The sequence below is a fragment of the Ochlerotatus camptorhynchus genome, unplaced genomic scaffold, assembly GCF_037179485.1.
Source record: "Ochlerotatus camptorhynchus isolate MF236.1 unplaced genomic scaffold, CSIRO-AGI_Acam_v1.1 ptg000442l, whole genome shotgun sequence".
In the NCBI taxonomy this organism is placed as follows: domain Eukaryota; kingdom Metazoa; phylum Arthropoda; class Insecta; order Diptera; family Culicidae; genus Ochlerotatus; species Ochlerotatus camptorhynchus.
Genome location: NW_027040928.1, coordinates 41,050 through 54,233, shown reverse-complemented (window position 1 = coordinate 54,233; position 13,184 = coordinate 41,050). Strand labels below are relative to the sequence as shown.

Genomic DNA, 13,184 nt, shown 5'->3' with positions numbered 1-13,184 from the left:
CCGTTGTGCGTCGCTTGATGAGTGTATCAAGGAAAAAGTTCGAGAATTCCTATGAAACCGCGACGAATAATTGGTTTCATATTTTTTTTTTTCTTGAATAAGGAATAGTATGCACTGAAGTGAAAAAGGATTTAAATCTGTTAATTCACCGAAAATAGCCCAAAATAACCCAAACTTTAATTCTGAAATGGTGGCTGATCTTCAAATGTCAATACAATTGCAATGACAATTTGAATTTCAAGATGGGGATTTATTTAAAAATGGTAGTTTCAATATGGTGATGCTGGATTATGTGATGGTAGTCTATAAATAGTTAAATGTATCTAATTAAGAATAACCTCAAACAATTCTGGAACGATTCGTTAAACTTAAGGTTCAAGTTGATTTAAAAAATATGTCATTTAGAAATGGCAGCCGGATGGTTTCGAAAATTGTTAGATTTATCTAATTAGATTTAAAACTACTCAACTTCATAAAACTACCTCAATCAAATGGGCTGAAGTTCTCACCATGGTTCTTTGCATTTGTTTCTTAATGAGCTTTTATCATCGAGGCCACAATGTTCCATCAAAATCTTCGTGCTATTATTTTTTTTTTTTGGGAAAACTATGGATTCGATGCAATATATAATACAAATATCTACAGATCCTGAAAAAGTCATGGTACTCACCCATCACCGAGTTCGCCACCAGCATTAACACGATAATCCACTTGTACAGCCGCAGCTGCTTGTAGCACCGGAAGTTGTGATACCGGCTGAGCATGATGATCTTGGAGATCATTTTGATCATCTTGATCACGATCACCAGAATCTTCTTCATTCCGGTTTTATAGTTGCTTTTGTTGTTGCTGTTGTTGCCACGTTGTTGGTGACAGCGTAGTAACGACTATGACGACGATGACGACGACGACAATGAAACGACTTGATGACGACCAACGACGACGACGACAGTGACGATGATGATGAATGGCGAAGTTGTGAAAAAGAGAGAAAGAGAGAGAGACTTCTCTGAACTACGATTTCCGCTTTTTCTTTTTCTTCTTTCGAGTCAGTGTTGCCGGATTGCTCTAGTAGTAGTAGTTGTTGTTGTTGATGTTATTGTTGCTGTTGTTGTTGTTGTTGTTCTTTGTTGCCTACTGTTAGCTACTAGTAGTTGGTGATTGTTCCTCTAAATCCTTTTGTGATATTTCGTTTTTTTTCACCGGAGTGGTTGCTTGTTGGTTGTCTTTTTCTTTTCCGTCGATGCCGGTTGTTTTTGGGTTTTATCAAATTTGTTAGTTTTACGCTACTGATATTAGTACTTGTCCTTAAGTAGTGATGAATCGATTTTTTTGGTTGGTTTATATACTTTTAATAACAATATGCTATTAGTTGATGTTTATTTTTCATTGATAAGTTTCTCTGTTTATTATTGAGTTTTCCAAACATATTATTCGAACTTGTTTTTTTTGCTTTATTATTAAGATGGATTAAACTTCCTGTTCCTTTATGGTTATTTTTTTTATTAATATTAATTCAATTTGTTGAAAATTTGTTAAAGTACTATTGATATTATTATTATTGAATTGCAGCAAACTTGTCTTTGTTTATGAAACTTTATTTTTTTCAATCTTTACGAGTAATATACTATTCTTGTCTCTTGCGTTTACTATTTATCAATATCAATTACTTTTTAATCCAATTAAGGTTTACTATACAACTCTCAAACGGCTTCTGCGTTTAAGATTATCGGTAGAGAGTGAGAGTTTTTTAATCGCATGATGTCCAAATTGTGCTTCGATTCTGCTTTCGAGCCCAGCTTCGGTGTGAAGTTTTGGACAGTGACCGAACGTGGTAGAAGTTGATGCGAATTTTTCCAAGATCACCTTCTCCACAAGACTTTTGCTCTCTTCTTGCTCACTTTGGTGCTGATCTATCCCGAGACGTCACCGTATTCTAGTGCGAAACTTTCCGTGCGTGAGCGAACTCCTGCTTCTTATGCTTGATTCACGAAAACTGAACCAGTAGGATGTTAGTAATGGGCTATGAGCGTGTTTGTGTGTGTATGTCTCCTTAAGGCGTAGAGATCCGGGGACCAATTCCAAGTTGCCTAGACGGATCGAAGCGTGGCAGTACGATTTGTGTGCTTTGTAAGTTCGAGACAGACCCAAGACCTTGTGAGTCTGCGTTCTGTGCTAGTATCGAAAATCTACGGTAGTAGTGCCTTGTAGTCTGTACGTGTTTTTCCTATGCGGCATAAGTAACTTATCCGCCTTTAGGCAATTTCTGTGACTTCAGTGAAACGATTATTCCGAGCGTGACCCTTTCAGTTTCTCTCGAAGTAATGCACCGATTGATCTATTATGCCGTCCACCGGTGATGATTCCGTCGTGGTAGCTGTTGTTGTTCCGGTTCGCATAGCAATCGTTTCCGAATGGTCGAATTTTCATGATTCCAAACCAGACCCATTCCCTAGTAATCCAACCCGGCCCGGCAATAGTCGATGGAAGCGCGAACTCCAATCGATTCTACTGCTCTGCCACCGACCGTGATGACTGCTGAGTCTCCAGCAACAACTATTTCCGCTGGGTCCGATATTTCCGACGCTAATTATCACCCTAGGGTCGATGCTGCTGCTGCTATCAGTTTTGACGTCGGAGATGTTGCTGCTGCAGCAAGTTGTGGTGGTGGATCTGCAGCCACTGTCACCGGATGTGTTGCATCGAATGAAAACGCACATTGGAATACCGAATGTTGGCCGCAGGATTTTTTTTTTTGTCACTCTCGCTTTTTTTTTTATTTCGGGTGTCAACACGATGTTTGATGTGCGATATTTTTCACGTTTGCCTGGCTCAGCTTTTTTATATAGATGGTGGTATTATTGTTGCTTGTTGCTCGTTCTACTCTGCATGTTTCGCTAAATTGATCGTTGATGACGATTCACTGCATTCGATCTAAAATTGAAAATCAATGGAGTGAATTAGAGTGTGACATTGCAGTGGGGCTAATTGTTTGTTATAAAATATATATAGTCCTTCTTGAGCCAGCTACGAAAAGTGTCCTTTGACGCAATGAAGGTAAGTTTTTGGTTTTCTATTCGGGTTAATACATACATTTTTTTATATATTCAATAATTTTCTAAATTCATTTAGCTGTTAAAAAATTGATTGACAATCGGTTTTTGCGAAACAAATTGTGCCCTGGGGCTTGGTACGATGCTTCTATTCAATAGCTGCAAGACAAAGTGTTGAAAAACATAAAATAATATATCGAAAACAAACACTTCAATACAAAAGGTGCACGCCAATTCACTTTTCTTTCCGTTTGATAGGTCAAAGAGAATCCCAATGGTGTTTCAATAGCAAATAGACCCAACAAAAAAACCCGTAGGCCCAGTTGAGCCGTTAGAAGCAGTTTTGCATTTTCAACACTAAAGGAATATTTCGCGAACCCTTATCACAACTAACGGTACATATGGAAAGGTAAATAAATTTGGAAGTCATCTGTAATAATAACATTCGGTTTGGTGCTAAACTACGCTCGATTAAGACTAAGTGCGGGTTGTGCTTAATAGGCCGGGCATGGGGCAGTTAACCCTATATCCGAACAAAAAAATATCCCAGAATTAGGAATGAAAAAGCTATGAAACATCGTATCGGGTGTTTCACCTAGGATCAGAGCTGATAAATATAACGACAGTCATGTGACACTGAAAAAACAGGTTCTCTCACCATCAATTGTAATTGCCCAATGATCAAGCAAAGATCTTTGACATCAACATTTCTAACAGATTTTGATTAATCTAGGCAAGCAACAGTAGGTAATCGGTAGAGTAAATACATGTTTAATATTTCCGCGGTACAAGTAACAATGATATCAATAAATGAGCTAGTAATTGTGATGGCCACAGCTCTGTCAGATTTAAAAAAAAAAATGTTAAGGGTACGTAGGTATGAGATTTTTTTTTTTGCTGCTCCATTCAATAATAAATGAATACCTAACAAAATAAATAGTTTAGAAATTGAAAACTAAACTAAAAAAAAAAAACAATTTGTTTAAACATGGTGGTTATTGAGTAAATACCAAAAAGCGCATAGCCATTTTCACAAACATTCTTCAGAACACTATTCAAAGGTCTGACATAATAAAGTTAATGTTTTGCATGAGTCATGTCATAACTATGTAATTTATTTATTATTATTATAGTCCATCTCACTTGATAGTCTCAATGAAACACTTGAATCTAAATGTAGTCACTAATTAAAAATTCAAAATTAACCGACAGCAAACGATGACGAAACCTGGAGGCACTGATGTCAAAGTCAAATAGGTCAGAGGCTTCGTTGAATTGATGAATCATGGCGACAAAGGAACTGTTTGCAGCATAGTTGGTTGCATGTACTACTTCATGTAGCAAGGTTCTCGGACGGAGTGTTCGGACAGGAGCATATAGATTAATTTTGGCCAGTAGCTCAGGAACATCATATTCTACGAGCAAAACTTTAGCAACGAAGACGACCTGCGATATGTTTCGTCGCTTAGCAAGAGTATCCAAACCCAGTAAACGACAGCGGTCAGCATACGGTGGTAAAGTCAGCGGGTCACTCCATGGAAGATAGCGCAATGCGTATCTGACGAATTTGCGTTGAACAGCTTCAAATCGTCCACTCCATACTGCTTGGTAGGGATTCCAGACAACATACACGAATTCCAGTAGTAAGCGTACCAATGAACAGTAAAGGGCTTTAAAACACAGAGGATCACGAAATTCCTTAGATATCTTGAACATGAATCCAAGCTGACGATTAGCTTTGTCGATCGTGGTTGAGAAGTGGAGAGTCTATGTGAGCTTTTCATCCAACATGACACCGAGGTTTTTAACGTGATCGACACGTTGAACTGCAGTCCCAGCAACGTTATAATCGAACAAAATCGAATTAAAGATTTCAAGAAGGTTTTGTAGTTCTAAACAGTCGGCATAGCCTCGAACGACTAGATTACATCGTTCACAAATAAAGAGAAGAGCACAGTGGTCCCAAAGTGCTACCCTGTGGAACTCCTGATCTGTTCGAGAAACAGTACGATGAGTAGTTTCCGATGCATACAGTAACTTCACGTTGTACGAGGTACGATCTAACCCAGCTGCAGAAGGAAACAGAACATCCAATTTTTTCAAGCTTTGCTAGCAGAACGTCGTGCACAACTCTATCAAACGCAGCTTTAAGATCAGTGTAGATGGCATCCACTTGAAGTTTCTTGCATACATTTTCCATACAGAACGACGTAAATCTGACGAGATTAGTTTCCACGGAACGGCCAGGAAAGAAACCATGTTGACATGTACTTATGTAATGCTTGCAGGAAGCAAACAATCTCTCATTTATCAGCGACTCAAACAACTTAGATTCAACCCCAAGCGAGGTAATCCCACGGTAGTTTTCCACATTGCGTTTGCCTCCTTTCTTGAAAACAGGGAACATAGTAGAGCGTTTCCATAGGGCGGGAAATTTCCGTTGACGAAGTGACAGGTTGAAGAGCAAGGACAACGGAGCAGCTAAGATATACGAGCATTTTTTTAGGACAGCAGATGGAATAACACTCGGACCTGGTGAAAATGATGATTTGGTTTTACTCATCACAGAGATAACTGTTACGTATTTTGGGATCTTGGAAGTATAGAAGACAACCTCGAATACTTTTTAAAAACTTTTATTGTCTGGTTTAATAGTCGAACCGACTAAAATGAATAAAACGATTACCGACGAAAAGGCGATACTATTTTTTAATATTTACATTTGATAACTGAACGGCAGTGTTGCCAGAATGAATATAGTTCGATCGTAAATTATTTTACATACACAACATTTCTTCCCTCCTTTCGAACTGAAACATCTACGGTGAGTATTTGCGGGGAGGGCGGCGTTCTCTTGTCGAACGACGCACTATGAAGGGAGAAGAATTTGCATCTTGATGAACTGGGCTACCAGATGGCGTATGAAACTCTGGAGTAACTGGTTCGGCAGGAGCACCTCGAAGATTCCTTGGATTCAGCGGAGTTGATGGTGCTCTCGGAACTGCAACACCATTATCGGAGAACTGAACAGTTACACGTCGTGGCACATCCTGCTGGCTTGACTTTTCTGCTTCGGGTGCTTCAACCATGAGATGACCGTTTGCACCGAGCCTCGAACGAATTTGATCGATGTGACGCTTGAACCGTTTTCCAGCGTAGTCGATTTCGTAGTGGAGATCTCCTAGTCGATCTGCAATTACACCAGGAATCCACTTGCCCATACGGGAATTACCGGAAAGAAAATAGATAGGTTGACCCGAGCTGAATTCACGAAAAGTTCGGTCAAAATTGGTTTGCTGCTTTGTTGTGACTCTCAGGTGAACATCTTCAGGCTTAAAGAGATCTAAACGCGTTCTGAGGTTTCGCCCAAGGAACAATTTGGACGGTGATTCTCCCGTGGTTGCGTGTGGAGCTAAACGATACTTCTGTAAGAAAACGTTCAGGTTTGAATGCAACGTCGACGCTATGGTTCCCATTGCCTTCAGTGCATCCTTCGTCGTCTGAACGTAACGTTCGGCCAGACCATTCGTTGCGGGGTGGTAGGGGGCCGACAACTTGTGGTACTTGACTCCACTTTTCTGCAGAAACTCCTTGAATTCCGCGGCCGTAAATTGCGGACCGTTGTCTGAAACAACAGTGACTGGCGCTCCATAACGGGAAAATAGCTCGTGCATAATCCCAATCGTTGCTGCTGTTGTTGTAGAGACGGTGACCTTGACCTCCAACCATTTACTGTACGCATCGACTACAATCAGCAGCATTGAACCTGCCACTGGACCTGCATAATCAATGTGTATTCTCTCCCAGGGGCCTTTGGGATACTGCCAGTGATGTTCGCTGAATTCGGGTGGAGCGTGCGCTTGACGAGCACACTCACAGCAAGATTTCACCGTTCTTTCCATGTCCGCATCGATCCTTGGCCAGTAAACAAACGAACGTGCAAGTCCTTTCATTTTCACAATACCAATGTGTGCTACGTGAAGATCGTTTAACACTGACGTACGGAGAACGAACGGAACTACTACTCGATGCTCAAATAGCAAACAATTTGCAGCAAATGAGTATTTTGCCTTCGGTGCTTTGTAGCCAGATCGTGACAGATCGGTGCCTGCTTCCAACAGTTGAACGATCTTACCAAGGCTAGGATCATTACGCATTTCACGAGCGATGTGTTCAGCGCGAATTGGTAGTTGTGCGATTTAGTGAAGGGCAAACAGATCGAACTCGTCGTCACCAATATCTCTTCCCTCACAGAAAGATAGTTTGTTTACTTCGTTGGTAGCTGGTTGTCGTTTAATTCGAGAGCTGTAGTCTGCATTGACGTTCTCTTTCGTTGATTTGTACACGACATCGTAATTAAAGTGTGCCAAATAATCAGCATAATTAGGTATAGGTAGTAGAAAAACTTCTTGACTGCCCATACGATGGCGAGACCCTCCTTATCAATCTACGGGTAACGTTGTTCCGTGGGAGACATGGAACAGCTAGCGTATGCTATCGGGCGTTCCAGTCCATTTCCCAGTCGGTGTGAAAGAACCGCTCCCAAGCCGGTTTTGCTTGCGTCCGTGGCCAAAATCAAAGGACGTTCTGGATCGTATTGCATCAGCACCTGCGGCGAAATGAGGGCTGATTTAATGTCTTCGTATGCTGTGACCCACTCATGTTTCCACACAAAAGGTTCCCCTTGCAACATGTCGCGCAGACAGCGAGCTCGAGTGGAGGGATTGGGAATGAAAGCGTTGTAGTATGTGGCTTTTCCCAAAAACAGCTGTAGCTCATCCGGATTTGACGGACGAGCTGCATTACGAATGGCTTCGATGTGTTCGATTTGTGCAACCCGTTAGCGTCAATTTTGTGGCCCAGGCATTCGAGAACCGGGGTGGCGAAAACACATTTTGAACGATTTAGACGTAAACCGTGATGCTTCATTCTTTCGAAAACTGCTGTGAGGGCAATCAGAAGGTTTTCGAAACAATCTGCAAATACTATAACATCGTCATAAAAATTGATGACATTGGACAAACCTTGAAGCACTGCTTCCATACGACGTTGCCAGATCGCAGGGATGTTGGCTGCACCGTAGACCGCTCTTGTCGGACGAACCAACCCATGTGTCGGTGTGTTGAGTGTGAGGACCTGTCGAAACTCGGGTGTTCGTCGATGATCATCCGGGGATTTACCGTAGGCTTATAATTTCCGGTGATACGTAGATTTCCATTCTTCTTCACTACGATGTGTGTGGGGGATGCCCATTCGGAGTAGTCGACTCTCTCGTACACACCTGCTGCAAGCTTCTTGTCGATTTCTTGTCCATACTGGCTCTTCAATGCCAGCGGTACGTCTCGAGCTTTAGCAAAAACTGAAACTGTACCTGTTTTCAGATGCACGGATGCAGGAGGTCCTATCAGCTTACCAGGAGTGTCGCTGAAAACGTCCTCGTAGTTTTCCAGCAGCTTCGATAGAGACTGGCGTTGATCCATCAGCAACGTAGAAGGGGTAGACACCAACGATTGCACCGCACCACTTTGGGCGAACAGCTCGTTCAGATTCACTTCTCTCGTCAATTGTGCAATCCACTCTCTACCTAGCTTATTGGTTGCCTCTGGAATCAACGATGATCTTGCCGTTCCTACCTCCTTGATCGTGTTGCGGGTGGCCTCGAGTGTGTGTGCAACTTCAAAAGCCGATTTGAACGTTTCTGGCTTCTTGGCCATAATCTCGTCAGACATCTCGCGCGATTCAAGGCCGTGTAGGAGCTGCTCTATTAGCATCCTATCTAAAAATTCACCATACTCGCAATATGCAGCACCTTGCTTGAGCCGGAGAACAAAACTGGAAACTGATTCGCCTTTCTGCTGCACTATTTCCCGGAATTTGATGCTCTCAACGTACTTGTCCTTTGCCTGGTCAAAGTGGTCGACTAATGCCGTACGGAGCTCATCGTATGGGATCTCTGCCGGATCGCGGGGACTCACTAGGAACTTGATGGCGTTGTTCAGTTCCGTACCCATATGCTCTCGAGCATAGTGTGCGTATTGAGCTGCAGGAATATTGCTCAATTGCAGAGCCCACTCAAAGCGGTTGAAATAATCCAACACAGACGTGTTATCCGTGGAACGATACTCGGATACTGAAAACGAGGGTGTTTTGACGGTAGGCACTGTTGCTTCTCTAGCGGGGTTCACTTGTCCCAAAGTTTCAATGGAGGATTTCAAGGCATCGGCTAACATCCGCGTGAGATATTCCATTAGCTCTGCAGTAGCCATTTTGCTTTTCGCGGGACCGGCAGTGTTGCCAGAATGAATATAGTTCGATCGTAAATTATTTTACATACACAACAATAACCATTTGTACATCTACGGCAAAAACATCCATGTTTACGACGTCGGTTGGCACATCACGGACGGCTCGCTCAATTTTTGCTTGCGATGGGGAGTCATTCAAGAAAACGCGTAAGAAATGCCTAGCAAATAGGCTGCATTTGTCCTCAGTTGTCATTGCCTAAAAACATTTTTGACGGTAGCCCAGTTTCCTTCCTCTTCGTATTCACAAACGACCAGAATCCCTTTTGGTGGCATTGCAGATTATGTTGAGTACGAATTGCATACCTCTTGTAAAGAAGCTTGTTGTAGTGGCGATAATCATTGCTGGCAATTGAAAAATTTCTCGCACTCGTTTCAGGTTGCGGAGAGTAGCGTTAGAGCAAGGCGGTTTTCTTGGAGGTTGGCACTTCGGTACTGAAGCACAAACACAGTCGCGCAAAAGGCTTTTATAGCGAGCGGCTGCTGTATCGATATCAAGGTCATTCAACACGTTCCAGTTGATCCGGGACAAGGAACGCCTCAGCAAACGGAAATCGGTCTTCCGGAAATTGAGGCGAGTGGCAGTCATGGTTTCATCAAAACGAATTTGAGATCCGTTCGCGATAGATATATCCAAAGCAGGGTGGAAATTGTCAAGAGGAACGATGACATCAGGCGCTTCAGCGACGACACAGTCCAGAATTGCACTTTTGCTAACAAAAATTAAGTCAAGAAAACGAGACTGGAAATTGGGAACAAGGTTTATCTGGCTCAGTCCATGAAAAGCCGTGCCATCAACAAGCAAGCAGCTGACAGGAGTAGTTGAAGATGCAATCGGATCTGGAAACGCATAACCCTGGCCTGAGGGTGACCAGCTAAGCCCAGGCTGATTAAAATCACCAAGCAGAAGAAGCACATCCGTTATATCAGCCATGGACGATGCAAATTCTGTAGCATCCAGATGAGGCTGCATTGTGCTGCAGTCATGTCGACGTTCAGGGGGAATATACACCGCTCCAATGAGGATGTTCCACGAAGTGAGGCTGACCTTAACCCAAACCGCTTCAATTGTAGTAAATAGTTCGTTGGCGATTACGCAGGAGGCGAATTCGTTGGAAACAGCGATGAGCACACCACCACCGCGAGTACGAATGCTGTACGAATGAATGGATGAATTACGGTCTAATCTGTAGACAGTAAAAGAGTCACCAAACAGTTGCACTGAATTGATCCTCCCATCGAGCCAAGTTTCCGTGAATACGTAAACGTCATATTCCCCGTCAAGTGCAGCCAGATAAACATCGTCCAATTTAGTCATGAGCCCCCTGGTGTTCTGATAGTAGACTCGTAAGCCGCTAGAGGGTTCGGTGCGAGCCGTGTCAATGGTAACTTGACCAGGATCCGAACGAGAGAACGGTGAACTATCAGGCAGCGAAAGATCACCTGGCGTAGAAAGGCTCGAAGTGGTGGCCATAAGCGAAGATGAACTGAAACCAAGTGGCGGATCAACAGTTGAATTCACTTGGACGAGCTCATACTTGCCGTAAACGAGTGGTTGGTAGACCCCTTCACCAAGCCCGCACACAAGGCCGGGACGGCTGCAGGTTGCTGGCGGGAATGGCTCGACTGTGGCGGGGGGCTCGGGGGCTTCCATGATGCCAAAGGCAGTGCGTCCCAGTAAACAAACAGAAGTTGATTCATCATAATGGTGTAAGTCGTCAATCTTCGGCAGGACTAGATCAGAGGATCTGGATGCTTCTTGCGGTAAATTTTCTGTGAAGCGTCTCGGCTTCTGGTATGGTGGGGCTGGTATACTATTAATGTCATCGTCAGACCACAATTGTCGAGTAGCAGACATATACAATGGCACTCTGGAAACCAAGAATTTTTCAGACAGAGCAGTTGTTGCTTGCTGATTGTACTTGCCTACAGTTGGAGTTTGGAAGACCCCCTCTCCTATCTCAAACGCAGAGCTGGGACGACTGTTGAACGCTGGTGGCATAGACTCGACTGCGATGATAGGATCAGGGGCTTCCACAAGGCTAGTTGCAAGTGTGCGTCCGAGTGTCGAGTTGAATAAAGCAGGTTGTGGTTTTATCGGAAATGATCGGCTGTAGGCATAATACATTTCAGGAAATGGATTGTTCGGAATAATGTCGTACTTGCCTGAGATAGGGTTTTGGGTTGTTCATTTTTCATATTTAATCGTGTATTGACACTTTGACATGATTTTTTTTTTTAATTTTGGAACGAAATTCATATAAGTGCAGTGCTTTTTCATTTTCAAGACTACCTGTAATACATACACCATGGTTAATTGTCATTTTGTGTTGACGTAGTTGGATGTGCGGTCACGTGGAGCGTGGTCTTGTTAAGTGAATCAATCATACAGCAAGGTAAATTCTTAGATGAAACAGAACGCAGATTAATCACTGAGTTGAAGGATATCGGATTGAACAACCATGCCATAGCCAAAAGAATCAACAGATGAGAAACAGTGATAAGAAATTTCTTGAAAAAAGGTGAAACTATGGCATGAGAAAGAAAAACATAGGCAACACCAAAATTTCCAATCTACAACGAAATCGTATCATACAACTTGGTGAGACCGGGAAGCTCAATTGCTCAGAAATAAAAGAGGAACTTGACGTTCCTATCACAACGCAGCAACTACAATGAATTTATTTTTCAACGGGACAATGCTGCAATCCACGTGAGCAAGAAGGGATTCTGGCAAGGCTACAGTGGTGGCCGGCAGTTTCCGACCATTAATAGCAGTAATAAGGGATGAAAGGCGTAATATTCCATAGAAAATTAAGCTGAACATTGCATTAGGTCCTAAGTAACATTGACAGATTCTCTTCGTCGACTTTCTCTTTGTATTCCTACGGCCATGTAAAGACATTCCCAGGTATTTTCAGCATACATATTTATAAAAGAAGCTTTTATCTAGCATCTAATAAGACAAACACAACAAGAAAAGGTTATATGCTCAAGTTATTAAAGAAAGAGAAAGTCGACGAAGAGAATCGATCAATGTTACTTAGGACCTAATGCAATGCTCAGCTTGAAATGTTTGAACACCTCGTTGATTTCATACCGAAATCAATTTATGAAACAGTTCTGAAAAACGGCAAACAAACCAAATACTAAATATAACTACTTGTAATCCATTGGTTTACAACAGTTTGAATAATAAAAAGAAAGCTGTGCTTATAAGAATTTCCATCCTTAAAATTCGTTTAATTATCCTAAGCAAATATTGAGAAAAAATATGAAAGCGTCTTATAGCAGAAATAACCAATCGGTCTAACTCTAAAAATATCCTAAGTAAAGAAAAAAAAAACACGATTGGTCCAACATCTTCTATCTACAATACTAAAGTTTTATTTTGAACATGTTATTTAAGCTTGCAACCGAAAAATGCCCTTGCGCTTATAGGAAAGTATGGCACTGTATGACAGACAATCGGTTTACAACTAAAACTTATTCAAGTTAACTTAAGACCACATGTTAAGCGATGGTTTAGGTTCATTATCCGCAACGCCTGGAACCTTGAGTGGGCTTCCACAAGGCAATATTTTACTCGGAAGGTGAAAGGAGACTTCCAAATGGCAGGACACCCCAAGTCGACAAGACACACGTGCTACTCACAACATGGGCTGCTCCTCCAATTTCCGGAAAACTTGTGACACTTGCAACCTTAACATGACAGTGGAATACATTTTGGTAGATTGCCCAGTGTTCAGCAATATAAGAAGTCTCTACGGTATACCGAATAGCATAAGGAACGCCCTATCGAATGAGCCATCAACCGGAGCAGCAGTCA

At 42.3% G+C, this 13,184-nt stretch overlaps 2 protein-coding genes across 3 annotated transcripts in view; both read right to left on the bottom strand.

The window, feature by feature from the left end:
* The window catches only part of LOC135711780 (neuronal acetylcholine receptor subunit alpha-7-like), a 321,984-nt gene extending 320,985 nt beyond the window's left edge, over positions 1 to 999 (bottom strand). For both annotated transcript variants that reach the window (XM_065234748.1, XM_065234749.1), the window contains exon 1: positions 671 to 999. In XM_065234748.1, the coding sequence (XP_065090820.1) occupies positions 671 to 821 (151 nt within the window). In that variant the 5' untranslated portion in view covers positions 822 to 999. The remainder of the gene's footprint in view (positions 1 to 670) is intronic.
* A 4,873-nt stretch (positions 1,000 to 5,872) lies between these two features.
* LOC135711774 (uncharacterized protein K02A2.6-like) lies at positions 5,873 to 7,006 on the bottom strand. Its single transcript, XM_065234740.1, has one exon. The coding sequence runs from the start codon at positions 7,004 to 7,006 to the stop codon at positions 5,873 to 5,875; it is 1,134 nt and encodes a 377-aa protein (XP_065090812.1).
* Between the last annotated feature and the right edge of the window lie 6,178 nt (positions 7,007 to 13,184).

Bases quoted from the DNA above. Each gene is read 5' to 3' on its own strand.
- LOC135711774 (XM_065234740.1), bottom strand. From the start codon at position 7,006: ATGAAAGGACTTGCACGTTCGTTTGTTTACTGGCCAAGGATCGATGCG.